At 50.3% G+C, this 22279-nt stretch overlaps 1 protein-coding gene across 1 annotated transcript in view; it reads right to left on the bottom strand.

Moving 5' to 3' along the window:
* COL27A1 (collagen type XXVII alpha 1 chain) overlaps nucleotides 1–22279 on the bottom strand; it is a gene marked incomplete at its 5' end in the record, with an annotated part of 150356 nt that overhangs the window by 5427 nt on the left and 122650 nt on the right. Inside the window, 18 exons of the mRNA XM_032239900.1 lie at nucleotides 818–986; nucleotides 2853–2918; nucleotides 5366–5392; nucleotides 5772–5807; nucleotides 6023–6040; nucleotides 6167–6202; nucleotides 6363–6416; nucleotides 6774–6836; nucleotides 7357–7410; nucleotides 14857–14964; nucleotides 16116–16223; nucleotides 16701–16808; nucleotides 16926–16979; nucleotides 17783–17836; nucleotides 18112–18165; nucleotides 18320–18373; nucleotides 18520–18576; nucleotides 22109–22162. Coding sequence (XP_032095791.1) covers nucleotides 818–986; nucleotides 2853–2918; nucleotides 5366–5392; nucleotides 5772–5807; nucleotides 6023–6040; nucleotides 6167–6202; nucleotides 6363–6416; nucleotides 6774–6836; nucleotides 7357–7410; nucleotides 14857–14964; nucleotides 16116–16223; nucleotides 16701–16808; nucleotides 16926–16979; nucleotides 17783–17836; nucleotides 18112–18165; nucleotides 18320–18373; nucleotides 18520–18576; nucleotides 22109–22162 — 1174 coding nt within the window. The remainder of the gene's footprint in view (nucleotides 1–817; nucleotides 987–2852; nucleotides 2919–5365; nucleotides 5393–5771; nucleotides 5808–6022; nucleotides 6041–6166; nucleotides 6203–6362; nucleotides 6417–6773; nucleotides 6837–7356; nucleotides 7411–14856; nucleotides 14965–16115; nucleotides 16224–16700; nucleotides 16809–16925; nucleotides 16980–17782; nucleotides 17837–18111; nucleotides 18166–18319; nucleotides 18374–18519; nucleotides 18577–22108; nucleotides 22163–22279) is intronic.

Genomic DNA, 22279 nt, shown 5'->3' with positions numbered 1-22279 from the left:
TGGGAGGCCGAGGCAGGCAGATCACAAGGTCAAGAAATCAAGACCATCCTGGCCAATACGAAGCCCCTTCTTTACTAAATATACAGAAATTATCTGGGCATGTTGGCCTGCATCTGTAATCCCAGCTACTCCGGAGGCTGAGGCAGGAGAATTGCTTGAACCCAGGAGGCAGAGGTTGCAGTGAGCTGAGACTGCGGCACTGCACTCCAGCCTGGCGACAGAGCGAGACTCTGTCTAAAAAAAAAAGAGTGGACAACCAGCCATCAGGTCCCAGCTACCTGTGCAGAGGAGGTAAGGGCGGCTCGGGATAGGGCCATGGCTTGCCCCAGCTCACATAGCAACTTTGAGGCAGGGCTGACATTGGAACTCAGGTCTGTCTGCCTCCACAGCTCATCCTTCACATCACCACATCATCTCACAGATGAGAGGGTAGAGTCCTCACTCTCAGAAAGGGGGAAAATTCTGGCTCACCCAGGAACCTGTGACATGATGGACCGCCGGGGGCAGGGACTCCTGCAGCCTCAGGGGCTTTTTTTCTGCCAAAGCTCTTGCCTCTTTGCACTGAAATCGTTGCCCCCAGCATGTCGATCCAGGGGCTCTGGAAGGGTGGGACCTCTCCTCTGCATTCCCCACACCCCAGGAAGCACAAGGTTTGATATACTGTGAGACTCAGTGATTGTTGAGTGAATAAATGACTGCCCAGGTATCTGTCTTGCTAAGGACAAAAACTCAGCCAAAACGAGCCAAAAATCAATATTCCCCCTGCCCCAGCTCACGGATGCCCAGCGCCCCCACCCTGGGCAGGAAGCCTTCTCACCGTCCACCATCTTCTGCTCACAGTCCATGAGGTCCCTGCAGACCCGGGCGGGGTTCTCTTTGGTGCCCAGGGGCGTCTTAATGCTCTGGATGAGGTTGCTGAGGTAGTGTAAGGTTTTAAAGATCTCTCCTCCCTGGTCCAGCACCAGCCGGTCCGGATAGCTATAACCCTGTCACGAGGAGAGGGTGGCCATTGGGACCTGAGGATCCTGGTCCAGCCTGGGGTCCAAGCCTCCACAGCCCCAGGTTCTCATGACCTAGGAGATATCTCGGATCCACGGGTCATGGCTGGAGCAGGGGTTGGGTTTCTCTCTATTTTGCAGATGAGAAAACTGGGGCCAGGGACAAGGTGCAGGAGGAAGGGCTGTCATGATGGCCCAGAGGCTTGAAAAGAGCTCAGGGTCAGACCATGTTCTCTGATATGGGACAGGCAGAACCCTGTGAATAAGGCAGGTGAGGGTGCCTGGGACACTCGGCAGCGGCCCCCCATCTCTATCTGCAAAGAGTCTGAAGGAAGCGGAGGTGCAGGGAGGAGATGACTTGGGGGGCACCCAGCCCCCACTGGGCTCCCATAGGCCTCTGTGAGGCACCAGGAGACGGAACTGGGGCCAGCAGGCACCAGTGCGGGGAGGAGACTTGAGGTCAGAGAAGGAGCAGATCTCCACTAGGGGGCAGGAGGGGACCACAGAGTGCTAAAGAGTGGGACATTCAGGGTCACCCTGACCAGACTCCTCCTGCACACCCCTTAAGCCTCAGCTTCCAGAGTTACAAATCAGAGCTAAAGAAACCCTCCTTCCTCTGGGAGTGGAAGAGGTCACGTCTGTGCATGCATGCGCGTGCGTGTGAGTGCGTGCATGCGTGTGCGCATGTGTGTGCGTACATGTACATGTGTCAGAGACCGGCAGCCGCTCACCCGATCCATTTCTTCTGCCTGGACAGACTACATTCCCAGCCTCTTTTGTGCTTTAGCCAATGGGATGGAAGTGGAGCGTTGCCAACCCAGCAGAGGCCTGGCCCAGAGACCCTCCTGCACAATTCTCTACACTCTCTTCCCCCTGTGGTGCCTCCTCCTGGTGCGGAGTGACGTTGAGGGCCATGTGTAGGAGAGGAAGAGGGCAGAGCCCCTGGCAGGTAGCCAAGGTCTCTCATCAACAAGCCAATTAACTTTCATGTGCACAAGAAATAAACCTCGACTCCACTGCCATTGCAGAGTGGGGAGGAGGTGCTTGATACACCGAGCCGCTTTCCTTAATAATGTTAAGGATGTTCCCGGTCAGTGCTCTCCTGGGATGCAGCATCACTGGCCTCTAGAGGCGGAAGGAAACGCTTCCCTTCTCCAGCCGCACTGCATCCTGGGCGTCCCTCTCTCTTTCCACTGACCTCCCCAGGCAGACGGTAAAAGGCTCATCCATGCTCTCCCCCAACTCTAGACTGTGAGTCCTGAGAAAGCCAAGGCTGTGACTGCGCACTATCTGTCTCAGCATCCAGCACAGGGAACAAACAGAAATGTTGGTAGGAGATCTGAGCTGGGAGCAGTGAGTTCCTCGTCATGCAAAGGAGGCCAGGCTGCAAAGAGGGCTCCCGACAGACGCTGGACTAGAGAACGTGGGGGTCCCTTCTCAGCCTGGAGTCTTGGAGCTGAGTCGACCACAGGCCAGGGTCTTAGCAGAGCCCCGTGGGCTAACCATGAGCTTCTTGCTCCTGGAGAAATGTGGGGGTGATTTCTGGGAAGCTGCTGTGGGCACTGGGCTCACGCAAGCTTCTCGCCCTGACCCCAGCCAGCAAGAGCTCAGAGACGCTGAGAGGCCTCCGGAGAAAGCTCAAGGGCTCCGGGCCTGTTTCCAGCCATGGGACCTTGGACTCACTGCCCATTCTGAGCCTCCGTACCAACCCCCGTTTGTGGATGCAAGATGCCACCAAGACCAGAACTCTGAAATGCTCCATGCAGGCCACACAGAGGGCAGTGACCACACGTGGGCCATTATATTTATTTGTGTTTCTTCCAGGAAGGGACCCCACGTGGGGAGAGCTCCTACCTCTGGTCTGAGTCCTCCGTTGGTGTCCATCCACGTCTGGAAAGCTGCCCCAAGGTCATCGTGTTGCTGTGCAGGGAAAAGACAGGTATGCATCCCGTCCCCCCAGGGTTCTCCATACTCCTCAAGTGGGAGCCCCGGGGCCATATTCCCTGGCAGGACCTTGGCCAAGTCATTTGCCCTCTGCGGAACTCTCTGTCCTTCCTCCCTTTGCAGACAGTCACAGCGACCCTGCCTTTCCCTTTCCCCAGGTCCTCTGACAGCTCCCTGTTGCCCTCAGGATTAAGTTCAAACCCCTCAACATGGTTATGAGACCCAGTCTGAACCCTGTGATCTTGAGTCATGTCTCTTTCCTCTCCCCCATATGTGCTCTGGCTCCAGATAGTACTTCCAAGTTCCTAAAGGCCACGCTCTGTCTGGCCGTGGGGCCTTTGTGCACGCTGTTCTCATCACCTGGGGACCTTGTCCCTCCCTCCAATGCACCATCTGGCTATCTTCTACACCAGTGGTTCCCAAGCAGCGGTGGCAACGACCCCCAGGGGATATTTGGCCATATCTGGAGACAGTTTGGTTGTTCAAGCTCGGGGAGGGGTAACTACTTTCATCTCATGGTTAGAGACCAGGAATTCTGCTAAACATCCTCTGGGACTGTCACTCACCACAAAGAGTTATGCAAATGTCAACTGCACTGTGTCTCAGAAAACCTGCCCTAGACTCATCCTATAGATGTCAGTTGTGATGGGAAGCCTTTCTGGAGGCTTCCGACTCCAGGCTAAGAAGAGGGAGGCCCCCTTTCTCTATGCCTTCAGTCTCCTTGTTTCTCGTTTGACTTGCACTATAATGGTCTAACATAACTTTCTACCCCCAACCCTAGCACCGGGCTTGGCAGAGGCATGGCTGTGGTCTTGCCATGAAATAGCAACAGCCCAGGCCTGGGGTCTGGAGCCCGGACTCTAGGGCTGCTCCTCAGGGTCAAGCCCCAGACCTGCCACTTGCTAACTGCATCATCTGGGGAAAGCTGCTTAACTCCTTTCTTCAGTTTTTTCATCTTGAAAATGGACCTGATAATACAACTCTCTCACAAGAACTGCCGAAAGGAACTCATGAAAAGCACCCGTAGCCCAGGTGCAGTGGCTCACACCTGTAATCCCAGCACTTTGGGAAGCCGAGGCGGGAGGATCGCTTGAGGTCAGGAGTTCAAGACCAGCCTGGCCATCACGGTGAAAGCCCTTCTCTACTAAAATACAAAAATTATCTGGGCGTGGTGGTGCATGGCTATAATACCAACTACTGGGGAGGCTAAGGCAGGAGAATCGCTTGAACCTGGGAGGAGGAGGTTGCAGTGAGGTAAGATTGTACCACTGCACTCCAGCCTGGGCGACAGAGCAAGACTGCGTCTCAAAAAAAAAAAAAAAAGGAGAGCACCTTAGCACTGGACAAGTACTCAATCAGTATCAGTGATTACTCCAAAAATCCAAAACCCTCTAATTTTCTGTGTTTCCTGGATCTTTTTATTTTCTTTACCTTTCTTTCTTACTGATGAGAAGGACAAGGGAAGGCTGCAGAGGAGAGGCCAGGGCTGTCACTCTGTCTTTGAGGATGGTGCAGATGGTGTCTTTGAGGGAGGGGCAGTGAGAGCAGACAGGAGAACAGAGGTTCCGTGACGCCTGGCCCAAGGGCTCCTGCTGCATTCAGTCTCTCCTCAAGGCTATACCCTGGGATGCTGTGGGGTCCTGATGGCAACAGTCGTCCAGCCACCGTGCAATAGTAAAATGGGGCTGGACTCGTCACAGGGCTTGGGAGGAGTCATGCTCTCGGACAGGACCACAGCGGCCACCAGGGAGGAACGCAGGGGCCCCAGTCTGCCCCCTGGCCCGACTCTCTTTATTTTTTCTTTTTGAGACAATCTTGCTCTGTTGCCCAGGCTGGAGTGCAATGGTGTGATCTCGGCTCACTGCAGCCTCCACCTCCTGGGTTCAAGTGATTCTGCTGCCTAAGTCTTCCCTGTAGCTAGGATTACAGGTGCCACCTACCACACCTGGCTAATTTCGTATTTTTAGTAGAGATGGGGTTTTGCCATGTTGGCCAGGCTGGTCTCAAGCTACTGACCTCAGGTGATCCGCCCACCTTGGCCTCCCAAAGTGCTGGGATTACAGGCATGAGTCACCATGCCCGGCCCCAACTCTCTTTGGATTCAGAATCTGAGATGTAAGGACTCTTGCAGTCAGCCCATGTGTGTAGAGTATACAGATAGGACCATGACCCCAGTGACCAGAGCATCTTCCTGAATTCACAGTCAGGGGCACATCAAAAACTTAGGTTTCCTGCCTCCTGGCCCAGGGCTCTTTCTGTTGCTTCCAGGTCCAAGTCTCCAGTGTGAAGTAACAAAAGGACATGGGCATCCTTAGGCCCAGCTTAAGGCTCTAGGCACTGGGGCCAGAGAGGGCCAGCAGCCTCTTCCCCTGAACCCTTTAGGCCTTACCCCAGGTAGGCAGAAGAGAATGTTTCCAACTTACAAATTGGATAGAACGCCCTGGAGGACCCTGTAAAAGAAGACAGCAGGTCAGTTAAATGCTGGGGACAGTGTGCTGGAATCTGGGAGGGTATCAGGAGACCGGGGAGGCCATTAAAGCATGGAGGACCCACCAAGCTACCCTCTGCTCTCCCGGAGGCCTGGCAGGCCCCACTGGGCTGGTCTATACTTTTCTGGAGGCCTGGCCCCTAGGTGTTACCCCATGTTGGCAAAGGTGAATGTTCAGAGCTGTCCTATACTCTCCTAGGAGTCTGTGGGCTACAAGAAGCATGTGAGCCCTGTGAGGTTCAGGGTCAAGGCTTAGTCTGCCGGTGAAGCCTTGGGTCTCCTTCAAAGGAACCCCTCTCCTGCCCCCAGGAGTCCCAGATGCACCCAGCACCATTACCTACCGGGGGGCCGGGCCGCCCTCTGGGGCCGGGAGGACCCTGGGGGAACAGGAGAAGAAGAGTGAGCTCTGGTCCACAGGGTCTTCATCTCTCCCCATCCCAGTCCCTCCTCAGGCAGACCTGAGACTCAGGGACAATGGTTCCTCTGGCACTGACGGATGACGGAGGTCCACAGGGAGACCATGTGCCACCGGGCGAACCCAGGGTGCTCACCCCACACCCCGCCCCATAGCCCTCACACCCAGCCCACTCACCCTCGGACCTTGCAATCCCTGGAGGGAGACAGAAGCAGGGGAGAGAGTTAGGGAACCTGGCTAAGCCCTGGCCCCACCCTGTGAGCCCACTCCTCCCCCCTCCCCCGCAGCGTTGCGCCCCTCAGCCCCAGCCCATCCACTTACCCAGTCCCCACGGCTGCCTTTGTCACCCTTCGGACCCTGCAACAAATCATGGTCCAGTGAGGCAGGGCCCAGAGGGGAATCCCCATTTCCAGATGGGGAAACTGAGGCTTAGACTGGCACTGAGTCACAGAGAGACAATCTGGAGCTAGGAAGGCAAGGGGACCCAGGATCCTTCCTGCCCAGCCCCCACACATACCGGGAGTCCCGAAGGTCCCAGGATTCCGAGGGGCCCAATGATGCCTTCCTTTCCCTAAAGGAGAGAGAAAGGTTCGTGTGTCCTTGTCCCAGGGTCTGGGGTCCAAGGGAGTGGAAGGGAGATCGTCTGAGGCAGGCCCAGGCCATGCATCTCCTGAGCCCCTCCTGTGTGCCTAGGGGTGGGCTTCAAGAGTGGGGCGAGGGGAGGAAGCGTGGAAGGAGGGAAGGATGGCAGCTGAGCTGGCAGGAACGGCAGGAGTGGTGTGAAGGGGGGAACCAAGCCTGTGGGCAGAGAGGGCTCAAGAGTCAAGGAGCAAGAGGAGGATGAAGACAGGTGCCCAGCCAGCTGATAGCCGGCCAACTTTGAGCCTAGAATGACCATCCCTGCTGCAACAGCAGGCAGGGGACTCACCATCAAGCCAGGCGGCCCCCGAGGGCCCTGGATGCCTTTGAAGCCGATGTCTCCAGGGGGACCCTGTGGGAGGCAGAGAAAGGGCCATCTGTACTTGCCAGCTGCTGGGTAAAGGGCCCCTGCAGCTCCCTTGCCCCTGGAGTCTGCCAACCTCCACCTTCCCTGTCAAGAGAGGCCTTACCTGAGAGGCCCCAGAAGGGGTAAGAAACACCCACAGTAATTATTCAGCAGGTGCCAGCAGCAGGCTGGCTCAGTACTGTGTGGCGTCGCCTCTGATCTTTATTTTTGCAACAGATTTCTACTATCATTGCTCCCATTTTACAGATGAGGAAACCAAGGCTTAAAGAGACTAAATGACTTGCCCAAGGCACAGAGGAGGTAATTGTGTAGCTGAGCTTGGAACCTAGGTCTGCTGGAGTAGGTACCAGGGGATGAGGGTGTTCATCCCTGATTCTGGGTGTTCCAGATTGGGTATTCCAGCCAATGTTTTAAGTGCCCCATGACTATTTGCTGAATGAATAAATGAACAAATGGAGTGAATGGATGGGACCCCAGAGGAACGGTGAGCAGTGGGAGTCCATACCTTGGGTCCGAAGAGACCTGCCATTCCTGGGAAGCCCATCTCGCCAGAGTCGCCCTGCGGGGAGAACAGGAAGCAATGGAGTGAGTGAGGTCATAGCCAGCATGTCCTGCCAGTCACCCAGGTCCTCAGGGCCTGCCTTTTCCCTCCCGGCCTGTCCAGGGTGATCAAGTGAGTGTGGACAGGTCACAAATTAGATGCCAGTCCTCCCGGGCTCCGAGGGGAGCCTGTGCTCTCCATCAGATGAGAGAGCAGAGCCTGGATCAGGATTCCACAGGGGAGGCTCTGCAACACTGGGGAGCTCCTGTCCCAAGTCTTCAAGGGACAGAATATAAGGGCCCACAGCCACCTCCCACGGGTCGGAAATGCTCTGTTAAGGAACGATCCCCTAAAAATAACCTCATTCACTGAAGGCCTGCTACGTGCCAGATGTTTTGCCGGTACCACCACACCTGCATGATCCCAGGGACACACCATGTCCCCTGTTCACAGATGAGGAAACTGAGGCTCAGAGAGGGCAGGAACTTGCTGAAAGTCACACAGACAGCATGTCGTGGACTGTGCTAGATTCAGACCCGGGGTAAACAATTCAAGGGACCTTCGGCCTCCTCTCCTGACTCCTGCTCGCAATCTTGCAAGAGGTTAGGAGAGCAATCAGCAAGGGGGGAATGCTGGGGCCTGTGCCAAGCAGGGAGAGCTGGGGGCCCCTGGGGACAGAGGAGCCTGCCATTATTGCACATTCTTGGGGCTTGGCCTTCAAGCTCATGAGCAGAAAGCCATAAGTAGTTAGAATCTCCTAGCCTAATATTATAAGACCAGTAGCAAGCCACTTCCCTCTACTGAGCCTCAGTTTCCCCATCTGTAAAATAGGATAATACGTCATCTTGCTCCCAAAAGGGCTGGAAGGATGCAATGCAAGACCGGTGCTGATGCAGGTAGGCTGAGGGGTCAGGCTTCAGAAGGGTTCCATGTAATCTAAATTCTGTTCAGTTTTCAAAGATAATAGCTTTATTGAGCTACTGGTGATTCTCTTGGTGGTTCTGATTTGTCTTAAAAATGCTTGTTGGATATTTGTGTATCTCCTTTGGAAAAAATGTCTACTTGAATACTTGGTCCATTTTAAATTTGGATTGTCTTTTTATTCTTGAGTTGTAAGGGTTCTTTATATATTAGAAATACACATTCCTTGTGTATGGCTTGTAAATATTTTCTTCCATGCTGTGGGTTTTTCCACTGTCTTGATGGTACCTTCTGAAGCACAGAAGTTTTTGATTTTGAGGAAGTCCAATCTGTTTTTCTTTTTTTGCTTGTGCTTTTGGGGTCACATTTAAGGAACTATTGCCTAATACAAGGTTATAAAGATTTGTTTTTTGTTTTCTCCTAGGATGTGTACAGTTTTAGCCTTCACATTTTGGTCTATAATTCATTTTTGTTAATTTTTGCCTGTGGTATGAAGCAGGGGTCCAACTTACTTCTTTGGTATGTGGATATGTGATTGTGTGATTGTCTTAGCACTGTTTATTTGAAAAAAATTCTTCTCCCATTCAATTGTCCTAGCACTCTTGTTAAAAATCAAAGGACATAAATGTAAGGGTTTATTTCTGTTTTCATTAGTATAGTTTTGTAATAAGTTTTTTAATTGGGAAGTGTGAATTGTCCAACTTTGATCTTGTTTAAAGATCAAAATTTTGGTTATTCTGGGCCATTTGCATTTCCATATGAATTTTAGGATCAATTTATCAGATTTTGTTAAAAACTCAGCTTGGATTTTGATAGGGATTATATTTCATCTTTAGCTTTGTTTGTAGTAAGTACAGCTATCTTAACCACGCTAAGTCTTCTGATCCATGAATATGGGATGTCTTTCCATTTATTTATTTATTTATTTTAATTTCATCAACATTTTGAATTTCTCGGTGAACATGTCTTGCACTTTTTTTTTTTTTAAGATAGGGCCTTGAGATGTTGCCTAGGCTGGACTTGAACTCCTGGGTTCAAGAGATTCTCCCATTTTAGCCTCCTCAGTAGCTGGGGCTATAGGCACATACCACCATGCCCAGCTTCCTGCCCTTCTTTTATTAGATTTATTCCTATTTTATTCTCTTTGGTGCTATTATAAATGGAAATGTTTTTAAATTTAATTTTTGAATTGTTCATTGTTAGTATATAGAAATATGATTGATGTTTTTATGTTATATATACAAATGGTATTTTTGTATATTGATCTTGTATACTGCAACTTTGGTTTATTAGTTCTAATAATTTTGTTCTATGGATCTTTTACTATTTTCCATATACAAGATCATGTCATTTGTGAACAGATAGTGTTACTTCTTCCTTTCAAATCTATTTCAGTACAATATTGAATAGAAGTGGTAACCATGGACCTCCTTGGCTTGTTCCTGATCTTGAGGGAAGTGTTCAGTCTTCTACTGTTAACTATGATGATGCCTGTGGGATTTTCATAGATATTTTTTATCAGGTTGAGGATGTTCCCTTCCGTCCCTAGGTTGTGTAATTGTTGCCGTTTTTATCATCAAAGGGTGTTGAATTTTGTCCAATGCTTTTTCTGCATCTATTAAGATGACTGTATAATGTTTGTCCTTTATTTTATTAATATGGTGTATTACATTGATTGATTTCCAAACATTGAACCAGCTTTGCATTTCTAGGATAAATCTTACTTTGTCATGGTGTTGAAGAATCCTTTAGGCATATTGCTGAATTTGGCTTTCTAATATTTTATTAAGGATTTTTGTGTCTGCATTCACAAGGCTTATTTGTCGGTTGGTTTCCTTCTCGTGGTGTCTTTTTCTGGTTGGGGTATCAGGATAATACTGGCTTCACAGAGCCAGTTGTGAGATGTCCTATCTGTTCATTTTCGCACTCTGATGGCTGTGTCCTATATACCCAACAGGTGCAAAGAAGGGGTAATTTAAAAAACAGTCTTACTAAAGTAAAACTGAAGATAAACAACTGTACAATTTAAATTGTATAATCTGACTAGTTTTGACATATGTGTGTACACCCATGTAACTGTCATGACAACCAAGACAAAGTTTCCTCACACCCTCTTGTAATCTTTCTTTCCCGCCTACCATCCCATCTCCAGGAACCACTGATCGATTTTCTTTCCATGCAGAACAGTTTGCATTTCCTATAATTTTAAAAAATGAAACCACACAGTACACACTATTTTTTATCTGAGTTCTTTCACTCAGCTTAATTATCTTGAGAATCATCCATGTTGTTGTATATGTCAATAGTTCAGTCCATTTACTGATAAATAGTATTCCATTGTATAAACATACTACACTTTATTCACCTGCTGATATACTTTTGTTTTTTTTTTTTCTTTTTTTTTTTTTCAATTTGGGCTATCATAAATAAAGCTGCTAGGCACCTTCTAGTATATATAGTATTTGTATGGCCAAATGTCCTTATTTATGTAGGGTAAATATCTATGAATGGAATGATTGGATTATACTGTAGGGATAGGCTTAACTTTTAAAGACGCTGCCCAACTGATTCCATAGTGATTGTACCACTTTAAATTTCCATTATCAGAGTGTGAAAGTTTCAGTTGCTCCACGTCTTCACCAAAACTTGGTGTGGTTTGTCTTTTAAAGCTCTTCACTATTCTAATAGGTGTGCAGTAGCATCTTATTGTGGTTTTAATGAGCATTTGTCTAATGACTAATGATCTTAACCTTTTTCTCATGTGCTTATTTGCTATCGGTATATTTTCTTTGAAGTGTCTATTCAAATCTTCCGCCCATTTTTAAAAACTGGGCTGTTTATTTTTATTATTGAGTTTTGAGAGCTCTTTATAGGTTCTGGACACAAATCCTTAATCAGATATATGATTTAGAAATATTTTATCCCAGTATGTGGCTTGTCTCTTCATTCTCTTAATAGTGTCTTTTGAAGAGTAAAAATTTTACATGTTGATGAAGTCTGATTCATCACATTTTCTTTTATGGGTCATGCTTTTGGTATCATATCTAAGAATCTTTGTTTTATCCAAGTTCTTGAAGATGTCCGTCTATGCTGTAGAAGTGTTTTCATTTTCGGTTTTGCATGTAGGTGTATGATCCAGGTTGAGTTAATTTTTGTACATGTTATGAGGCATCACGTGTCTGGCACCATTTGTTAGGTAAGACTATTTTGTATTTGCTGAATTGCCTTCACACTTTTGTTAAAGATCAGTTGCCCATATATGTGTGGTATATTTCTGGACCTTTTATTCTGTACCTTTGATCTGTTAGTGCACTTATGGCAATACCACAATTTCTTGATAACTGCAGAGTTGTAATAAGTCTTGAAATCAAGTGCCATTAGTCCGTCAACTTTGCTCTTCTCTTTCAATGTTGTTTCAGTTATTCTAGGTCCTTTATATTTCATATGTATATTAGGATTAGCTTGTCATTTTCTACATGAAAACCTGATAAGATTTAGTTGGAATTGTGCTGAATCTATAGACCATTTTGAAGAAATCTGACATATTAATATTGAGTCTTTTGACACATGCACAGAGTATATATCTCCATTTATTTAAGTCTTCCTCAATTTCCCTCACCAGTATTCTATAGTTTTCAGGGTATATATGTTACACACCTAATGTCAGATATATCTCCAAGAATTTATGCTATTATAAATAGTATTGCTTTTTAGATTTCCATTTCTAATTGCTTGTTGCTAGTGTATAGAAATGCAGTTCATTGGTGTACATTGATTAGTGTATAGAAATGCAATTCATTTATGCATACTGACCAGTATATACAATCACATTTGTGCATACTGATCTGGTGTCCTGTGATCTTGTTAAACTCACTTATTCTAGTAGCTTTATTGTAGATGCCAATGGATCTTCTACATAGACAATCCTTTCTTCTACAAATGAAAAGTTTTAATTCTTCCTTTTTGATATGAATGCCTCTTATTTATTTTTCTTGCCTTATTGCACTGGCTAGAATTGCCAGTACAATGTTGAATAGAAGTGGTGAGAACAGATATCCTTGACTTGCTTCTGATCCGCTCCTTGAAAAAAAGCATTCAGTCAATCACCATAAAGTATGATGTTGACTAGGTTTTCCATGGACGCACTTTATCAAGTTGAGAGTTTTTATCAGAAGCAGAGTTAGATTTTTGTTAATGCTTTTCCTGCAACTACTGAGGTGATCAAATGGGTTTTCTTTTTGAGTTTGTTAATATAGTGAATTATACTGATTTATTTTCAAATGTTATACCATCCTCACATTCCTAAGATAAACCCCGCTTGGTCTTGATGTATTATCCTTCTTATATATTCTTAGGTTCATCTAACTAAAATTTTATTGAGAATCATGGTAGCTATATTTATGAGGCATGTGTCTTAGAGCTGTTAAGGGCTTATTTTTTAAAAAACCACTGGAGTTTTTAAATGGCATGTGTGGAAACTTTATGCAAATAAATAAGTATCTATGTCAAAAAAAAGGCATATTAGTCTGTAATTTCCTTTTCTTGTAATGTCTGTCTGGCTTTGACATCAGGGTAATAGCCTCAAGGAAAGAGTTGTGGTAATCATTCTTCTCTTCAGTGTTCTGGAAGAGTCTATTCCACATAGACTCTTGGTATTATTTATTTTGTAATGTTTAGTAGCACTGACCAGTGAAGCCATCTAGGCCCAGAGTTTGCTGTCTGGGAAGCTCTTTAACTGCAGATTCAATCTCTGTAATAGATACAAGGCTATTTAGGTTACCAGTCTCTTCTTGAGTGACCTTTGATCATTTTGTCTTTCAAGAAATTTGTCCATTTCATCTAGGTCTTTAAATTTATTGGCATAAAGTTATCATTCTCTTATTATCCTTTTAATTTCTGTCATATCTGTAGTGACATTGCTCCCCTATCTCTGATACTAGTAACTTGTGGATTCTCTCTTTTTTTTTGTTTCCTGATTAGTCTGGCAAGAGGTTTATCAGTTTTACAGATCTCAAAAAACTTTTGATTTTCCATTTTTTTTGTTTGTTTATTTTTATCTTCATTATTTCCTTCCTGCTGCTTACTTTGTTTTAAATTTGCCTTCTCCAGCCCAACCCCCAATTTCTTAAGATGGAATCTGAGGCCATTTATTTGAGACCTTCCTTCTTTTCTAATACAGAAGGTATTACTATAAAGATCTCCCTAAATATTACATCAACAGCATTTCACCGATTTTTACGTGCTGCGTTTTACTTTCATTCAATTCAAAATGCTAACTTCCCTTTTGATTTCTTCTTTGACCCCTGAGTCATTTAGACATTTGTTACTTAGTTTCCGAATGTTTGCAGATTTTTCAGATCTCTCTGTTATTGATTTATAATTTAATTTCATTATGGTAAGAGAACATTCTTTGTGTGATTTGAATCCGTTTAAATTTGTTAAAGGATGAATTGATAAAATATTTATTTATACTATTAAATAAATACATTATTTAATATTTATATTACTAAAATATTTTATAAATAAAATTTATGTATTGGTCTTAAGGTTCAAAATATGGTCTGTCTTGGTAAATGTTCTGAATGTACTTGTCACGAACGTGTATCTTGCTGATGTTGGGTGCAGTGTTCTATAAACGTCAATTAGATCACGTTGGTTGATAATACAGTTCAAGACATCCTTACTGATCTTCTGTCTACCTCTGTTCTACCCATTAGGAGAGAAATACATTAAAATCTTGACTATAATTGTGAATTTGTCTATTTCTCCTTGTAGTTTTATCAGTCTTTGCCTGATTATTTTGAAGATCTATTATTAGGTGCACAAACATTTATGATTCTCATGCAATTTTGATAAGTTGACTTCCTTGTCATTATGAAATGACCTTTATTTCTGTTAGTAGTCTTTGCTCTTTTTGTCTTTAATACCAGACAAAACCCATTTTGTCTGGTATTAAAATAGCTACTCCAGCTGTTTGGGATGAATGTCAGCACAGTATGCCTTCTTCTACCTCTATCTTTAACCTACTTATATCTTTATATTTAAAGTGGATTTCTTGTAGCAGTGGATGTAGTTGGGTCTTGCTTTTTCACCCACTCTGACAATCTCAGTTTTTAATTGAGGTATTAAAACTGTTTGGTATGTGTTTCCTATGTGCCCTGTTTATTCTCCGTTCATTCTTCCCTCTTTTTCTAGGCTGGGGTAAGTTGAATATAGCCTCTGGGACAGAGGGGCAAAGGCAGTGAGGCACAGAAAGGGCACTGGACTGGGAGTCAGCAGAGCCCACCTTCTGATTATGAGTACCCTCTCCTCATTCTGAAGGGACCACTCGGGTCTCTTTCCTCAACCTCCTCTACCACCTGGCTCAGGGGTGGCAAAATGGTATCCAGTACCCAGATTGTAGCCCTTGTCACAGAGCAAGGAGGTGGCTTCTGGGTCAATGTGTTTGTGTGTGTGTATGAGTGTGCATGTGTTTGTAGGTGTAGGTCTTAGTGCGTGCATGTGTAAGTGCGTGGGCACGTGCATTCTCTGGGCCTCACTCACCGGCTGGCCTTTGGACCCAGGCTCCCCCTGGTTTCCAGGGAGCCCCGTTCTGCCCTCGGTCCCTCGCTTGCCATGGGGACCCAGCTGTCCAGGTAACCCACTCTCACCCTTAAAGAAACACATCAAAATTACCAGTCAAAGTAGGGAAGGGGATCTAGGGGGGGGGGGGGAGGGGGGGCCTAGGAGAGTCAGAACAGTGATTCCACAGGGCACCTGAGATGGCAAGGCTGGGGCAACAAATGGAGGCCTGGTAGGGGGTGGTGGCCAGACTTTCACCTCCCAGAGAGGAAGGTCTCTTTCCCTCCCGCAGCATTCCCGGCCCTGCCTTCCTTGCTCCTCTCCGGCAATTCCTCTCCTCCTGTTTGTCCCCACAGCATGCAGCTCCTCCTGCAAACCTCAGCTCACACCCCTAGAGTGCCTCTTCCCCTTGTTATTTATTTATTTTTAGATGGAGTCTCACTCTGTTACCCAGGCTGGAGCGAAGCGGTATAATCTCGACTTAACTTGTTGCAGTAAGTTTCAAGTGATTCTCCTGCCTCGGCCCCCTCGAGTAGCTGGGACTCCAGGCACCCACCACCATGCCCAGCTAATTTTTGTATTTTTAGTAGAGACAAGGTTTCCCCATATTGGCCAGGATGGTCTTGAACTCCTGACTTCAAGTGATCCGCCCCCCTCGGCCTCCCAAAGTGCTGGAGTACAGCCCTGAGTCACTGCATGGCCACCTTTTCCCCTTCTATTCTCATTCAAATCTTCCCTGGGTCAAGGCCATCTCTCCCTCTGTCTCCTGTCTCAGAGGGTTCCAGCCTTTCCCCAATTAAACCTTGAGCTCAGGGAGGAGAAGAACCACATCTGAATCATTCATCTACATCTCCCCTTCAGTGTCCAGCCCTTGGTTCTGACGGATTCATGGTGGCCCCCTCCTCCCACGCTGCTCTGGGAAGCTTTCTGAGGACGCCTTGGGGATCCCGGCTGCAAGCAACAGCTGTTGTTCCGTAAATGTCCACGAGAGGGCACCCGTGGACAGCTCAAAAACCAGTTGAAGGTTTCAAGGGCCTGGCAGGGTGGTATTTACAGCTCCCTGGATGAATTGTCCTTTTAAGTCTGGTTCAAGCTTGGGGCAGGACCCCCGAGAAACGTCAACAGTGTGGACTCTGTTTTAACTCAGGCTTTGGGACATGGGTGCCTGAAGAGTCGGAACCACTAGAGCCTGCATCAAGCAGGAAGGGCGGGGGATGTAAGTGGATTAAGAAGTATCTGACCTTGAATCCTGGGGGCCCCTGTGCTCCAGGCAAGCCAGCCACACCTGGATTTCCTCTCTTCCCAGCAGGGCCCATGGGACCAGGGTCCCCATCGTCTCCCTGCTCCCCCTGTCAAGAAAGCAGGCAAAGGTGGGTCTCTTGTGTTTCAGGAAATAGCCAAGAAAGCAGATGGCTTAACGCCTGGGTGAGCCCTGGGTGTAGCGGGAGGAAGGGGTCACACTCCAGGATGGTCAGACGGACATGTGTGTGACAACACTGGACCAGGAGGACAGGAGCAGCTGAGAACTGTGAGCGGGGGAAAGGGTGGGACTGTGAGCGGGGAAGGGGCGGAATAGGAACTCTATCCACCAGTTAGGGGAGGAATGGAAGGACTTTCTGGGTGCTGGCATCCAGGAGAGACAGTCAAAGGTCCACACTTCCAGGTGCCAGGGAATCAGATGGTTGCCCACCCCAAGGAAACTTCTGGATGTGTTGGTTCTACCCATCCAAGTTTCTAAATGGGCTCCTCTGGCCCATGGCCTGGGGAAGTTCCCCCACACTTGGTCCCAAATGGATCCACCATCTGTTAACGCAAGCCCCACTCACCTGCTGTCCCGCTTGCCCGTCCCTGCCAGGAAGCCCATCTGGTCCAGCGATGCCCTCGGGGCCCTGTCTTCCTACCACGCCCCGGGGCCCTGGCAGCCCCTGCAGGCCCTGGGGGTACATAAAAAGCTGGTGAGGGCATTCGGTGTTGGGGGCAGGGTGGAGGGCCATGGGTGTGTGTGTGGACGGGCAGGGAGGCTGGGGGAAACAGCGGCTACAGGCACTCACCTGGACACCCCTCCGGCCTGGGGCCCCTGCCTTGCCTTGCTTTCCCTTTGGTCCCTGAAAAATCAAGGGCCACATGATGAAGGCTGCCTGGTGGAGGTGCAGGACCCTAGGAGCTCTGGAAAGAGGGACTGAGAGGATCGTGGGCCCCTGAGTGAGCATGTGAGGCCACAGATGTGCCCAAGCACACTGGCCTGGAAGCCTCGGTCCAGGGCCAGCCTTGGAATGTCCAGGGTTGTCTCTGAGCCTGCTCTGGGCCCTGGTGTCACCTCACGGGCATTGGCAATTTCCTGGGAGGAGCCAGAGGCCATGGGTCCATCTGATCATTTAGGGACCACATATCCCTGAGGAGTGTGGGTGAGGGGTTGCACCCGGGGGAAGGAAGGGCATTAAGAGAGCACTGGCCCAGCCTGGGGGCTGAGGGAATGCAGGGGTCCGGGGCCAGGGACAGGAATGGCTCCTCCTTGAACACCCTGTCTCCGCCTCCTCTTCCTCCAGTCCCCCTTCACTGATTCCTCCCAGTTTTCTCTCTATAGTGTGATGTCGGGGAGAGAGAGGCCAGCCTTGGCCCTAGACTGCCCTGGGTTCAAGTCACTCTGGCTGGCCTCAGGCAGGTGGCTCCCCTCCTGGAGCCCCGTGAAATGGGGCTGATCGTCCCTCCTGGCTCAGGCTGTTTGAAGGGAGATGGGGTCATGGCCAGAAGCAGCCTGCTCCCTCAGCTCCTGGCGGGCCGCCCCTCCCTGCCCTGCCTCGCAGCCTCTGCAGCCTGCGTTAGGGTTGCTTTGTGACCCTGGGTCAGCCTTCGCCCCCCCCCCCCGTCCGGGACTCGGTCTCCCCTGCTGAAGCCCCAGGCCTCTTACCTCTGCGCCTTTCGATCCTTTGGGTCCCGGCCGCCCCCGGGGTCCTGGATGCCCCTGCAAACCAAGGTGAGATGACGCAAGGCAGCCCCAGGATTCTCTCCCGGGGAGGGTGGCCAGTCTCCGCCTGGAGGGGGAGGGGTGGGGAGGGGTTTGGGGGTGCAGGTTCTGGGGGGTATCCCCAGGGTCGGGGCAGGAGAAACGGAAATGGCTGCCCCAGACCCTCCTGCAGGGAGGGTCCCTTTAAGCTTTAAAGGGCCCAGTTCTTTCATTCCCACTGCTCCACCCCACTCAGGGCAGGAGGCAGGGATGGGACAGGAAGCAGCACTCACGGGTTGGCCCTGCTGGCCTGGCTTTCCACGGAGGCCCTGCACACCCTCCTGTCCCTGGAAGCCAGAGAGAGACAGGTGAGGGGGGCCCATCCTCAGGCACTGGGGGCAGCACAGAAGCCTGGGAAGTTCTCATTTTTTCTAGACTCATGTCATTGCCCCTCTCCCCGTCGTGCCTGATCTTGCCAGAGGTAGGAGCTCTGATACTTACTGGGTATCCAGGGTCCCCAGGTTCCCCACGGTCTCCTCGATTACCCACAGGGCCCTGAATGACAAAGACAGCAGCAAAATTTGGGCCACCAGGTGCAGAGGATGCCAGCCCTGGCCCCTGATCAGTCCACCCCTCTCCATGCAGCAGGAGGCTCAGGTTCCACCTAGGACGGCACATGGCCCAGGCGAGTGGGGGCTTACCGGATCTCCAGGCGGCCCAGGGGGCCCCTCAGCCTTGCCGTCCTCACCCTGCTCCCCCTGTGGACACAGAACCAGCTTTAGGACAAACCGCCTGCTCCTGGGGAATGTGAGGAATTTCAGACAGAAAGGGCTTCGTCAGAGAAGTCCAGCCTTCTTAGGGTTACAGATGGGGACACAAACTAGAGAGGGAAGGGTAGGGGTGTCTGAGCTAGACCCAGGGTGGTGTGGAACACAGAACAGTGCTTTGTGCCCTCCATGCTGCTGGGCATGGCCCATCCCGATGCCCTTGAGCTGTAGGATTCTGCAGGAAGCCAGGGAGCTCAGACAGCTGGGTTCACATCCTGGCTTGCAAAGGACCAGCCACATGGTCCTGCAACATGCCCATTCCTGTCTCTGAGCTCCTCTCCTCGGCTGGGGAATAGGGGAGCAGAGTGGGGTGGGGTGAAGGGGACAGCATGTGATGCGCATCAAGAAGTGGTGAGGACTCCACGGCATGAGGCTCGAAGGCTGGCAGGGAGTAACACCAACTCCAGCAGCTGGCATGCATGGGCACTGCTCCAGGCCAGACACAGGCAGACTCGTGAAATCTGCCCCACAGCGCCACGAAGCAGATGCAGTTATTATCCCAATTTGCAGATGAGGACACTGAGGCTTGAAGAGACGATGGGACCTGCTCAGAGTTCTTCACCCTCAATCCGAGAGTCAATGACTCTGATCCTTGCTGGAAGGAAGCAGCTTTAGGATGAACCTCCTACCCTCCAGGGGGCACTTGGCAGCTGGTCAGCACGGGGGCCGTGTCCATGAGACAGGTTCCTGTGTGCAGAGCGGGACGGGGGCACCTCCCGGTGCTGTTCAGAGGATTCAGTGAGGAAATGCACAGGAAGCACTCAGCAGGCAGCTGCCTGTGGAGCAGGGGCTCAGCAGATGGTGTTAAAATTGCCATAGCCGGTAACAATAGTGGCAGTGAGACTGTGTCACATGGACATGGCCAGAGCGGGGGCAGGGAGGTGGGGCAGAGCTTAGAGCCGAGGTCCTCAAGGCATGGCCACCCCAGGCCCTGGTCCCCTCACAGGACAGGTATAGACGCCACCTTTCAACTATAAGGAAGCTGTAAGTGAAACAGCAAATGGCAAAATCTCAGGGCTCAGAAGACTCCAGTCCCAGAAAACTGGTGTCACTCTCCTGAGCACAGGGTTCAAGCCAGGCACCCCTGAGCCCCTTTGTTCAGAGGGACTGAAAGAAGCCAGAAGAGGCAGGGCACAGGCAAACCGTCCCTGGGGCGGGGCACATCCCTGGCTGGAGTCAGTTCTGAAGGCTGGTGGTGATCAGCCACCAGCCTGGGGCCTCTGTGATTCCTGTGGGTGGAGGCTGAAGGCTGGAAGGGACTTGGCCTGAGGCCTAGAACCAGCTGTACCCAGAGGGGTGGCCCAGGGAGTGGGGATTCCTTCTCCTGCCTGCTCTCTATGGGTCTTTGACCCAGTGCTCAGGTCCCACTGTGGGCGGAGGCAGTTGGACTTCGGGGCTTTGGGGAAGGGGCCTGCCTGTCTTGACCTAGCGGGTTCCATGTGCCAGGCACTTCATGAGGTTTCATCCAATCTGTGCCACTGGGACTGCTGTCCACACTTAAAGATGCAAAACCGAGAGGAAGGAAGGTCTTAGCCAAGGCCACTCAGGCATCAGGGGGCAATCTGCCCCCAAAGCCAGCTGTACTGATCCCCCGCAAGGCAGATGTAGTTGGGGATGCATTTTTTCGTGCCAGAAATCTGGTAGGACACTGTCCCTGCCCTGTCCAAGGCCCAGAATCTCATCCCCTCTCTCTAACTACCAGCTTTGTCGTGAACTTACCCCCGCGGTGAGTGGGGGTGGGAGGTTCAAGTTCAAGAGCATCTGGGTTCCTTGTCTTGAGTCTGCTTTTGGTTGGGGGAGCAGGGTCTGGCATTAGACAGATGGGGTCTAAATCCTGGCCCTGCCACCCTCTTACGACAGATCCTGGGCTAGTCTCTGAGCCTCATGGGGACTCAGGTTCTCCACCTGTCTTGTAGAACAATGATGTCTCCGCACTGAGGCTGTGGTGAGGATGGCGGGAGCAGTGGCAGGGAAAGAGGTCTCCATGTGGGCGTGTGCTTGGTGGGTCTCCCAGGACCCTGCTCTTGCCTTCCCAGCACCGTCCAGCTTGCGGGTGGCTGTTCCTTCCTGGGACCAGCTCTATATTTGAGACCGCTAAGCGTATCGTTGCTACCCTCTAGCTCGGGGCCTAGAACATGCTAAGTCCTCCATAAGCACTGCTGTAGAGCTGGAGGAATGAACTGATCTAATAATGACTCCTAAGTCAGAAAAGACATCTGGTTGTCATACATGTGACGTCCTCCACCTTGGCCTCTCATTCCCAAGGACCCCACCACTTCATGAGGCAATCAAGGCTCAGGGAATCCTGGGGATCCCCCCTCCACAAGGCCCCTGAAGCCTTAGGGCAGATTTGGTATTAGATCCCATCCTCAGCAGCCACAGGGACTGCTTCTAGAGCTGCAGATGGCCTGAGTGCAGGCCTTGGGACACCATGGCTTCCTTGTTTCTGAGTCTGTGTTAACCCCTTCTGTGCCAGCCCTGGCAGGCTGCGAGGGCCCAGGAGGGACCTGGGGTACTGAGTGGCACCTTCTGTGGCTTCCTGTGGAATCTGCTGGGGTGGATGCCCACTCTGATGGCTGAGCTGTCCTCTTCCAGCAGGAGGAAGGGGTCGGCTGGGCAGCACGCTGGGCCAGTGTGAGTCACTGACAGCGGGATTTAGTTAGCAGGGAGCTGACTCGGCAAAAGAAAGCAGTGCTGGGGAGGCAGGGGCTGAGGGCAGTGTTCCAGCTGAGCCAGCAGGGGAGGGGAGGAGGAGGAAGGACCGGAGGGACTCAGGCCATAAAGGTAGGACTCAGACGCGTGGCTTCTGGCGCCAGATCTGTTTTGCCTTGGACGTGACAAAGCACCAGTACCTTGGAGCTTCTGGCACTCCCAGCCCTCCACAATCCCCACCTGCATGGCAGCGGAGGGTCCAGGGATCAGCAAGAACCTTCCAGCAATTCGTCTCCTCTACCGACTATGGAGCCAAGGGGTGGAGGATGAACACGCCTTGCCCTCTGCCTTGGTGGCTCCTTCCTTGACCACTAACCACTGGGGTTCCTCGCTCTCTGTCCTAAGCCCTCTCCTGCTCTGCAGCCTCTCCCCACGCTCGCTGGATGATCTGGTTCACCGGCAAGGCTTCAATTCCCATGTCCACACAGATGATGGTGTCACAGCTTTAGTCATTACAAGATTGATGTCCGTTTCTGCTTCTCGACTGTAAGCCCCGTGAGAGCAGGGAGTGCATGTCTTCGTTCCAGTGCTGGATGCAAAGATGACACCCAGCATACAGTGCTGAACGTGGATCTGATGGCTCCTGCCTGCTGGGTGTGGTGGCAGTGACACTAGCCTTGGCTGCTGCAGGGGGCGAGCCCTCACAGGCTTCTCCAGCCATAGGTACCCCAGGAGCTTTCTCCTGCTCGCCCCGAAGCTGGCCTCAACCTCAGACACGGGTGCAGCTGTTTCCCCCAGAGTAAACACCCACCTTTTCGCCTTTTGGCCCAGGAGGTCCGAGGGGTCCCACGAGGCCTTTGTGTCCCTACAGGAAAACAAGAAGGAGGGAAGTGAGAATGAGAACTCAGGAAGGACAAAGGACTCGGACTCTGAGATGGGGACACTGGGCTGCGAAACTGACTCTCAGCTCTGCCGCAGTGGG

This window comes from Sapajus apella, unplaced genomic scaffold (genome assembly GCF_009761245.1).
Source record: "Sapajus apella isolate SASKATOON/1434 unplaced genomic scaffold, GSC_monkey_1.0 scaffold46, whole genome shotgun sequence".
Classification (NCBI taxonomy): domain Eukaryota; kingdom Metazoa; phylum Chordata; class Mammalia; order Primates; family Cebidae; genus Sapajus; species Sapajus apella.
The sequence above is the reverse complement of the archived record's forward strand: the minus strand, read 5'-3'. Positions and strand labels throughout refer to the sequence as shown.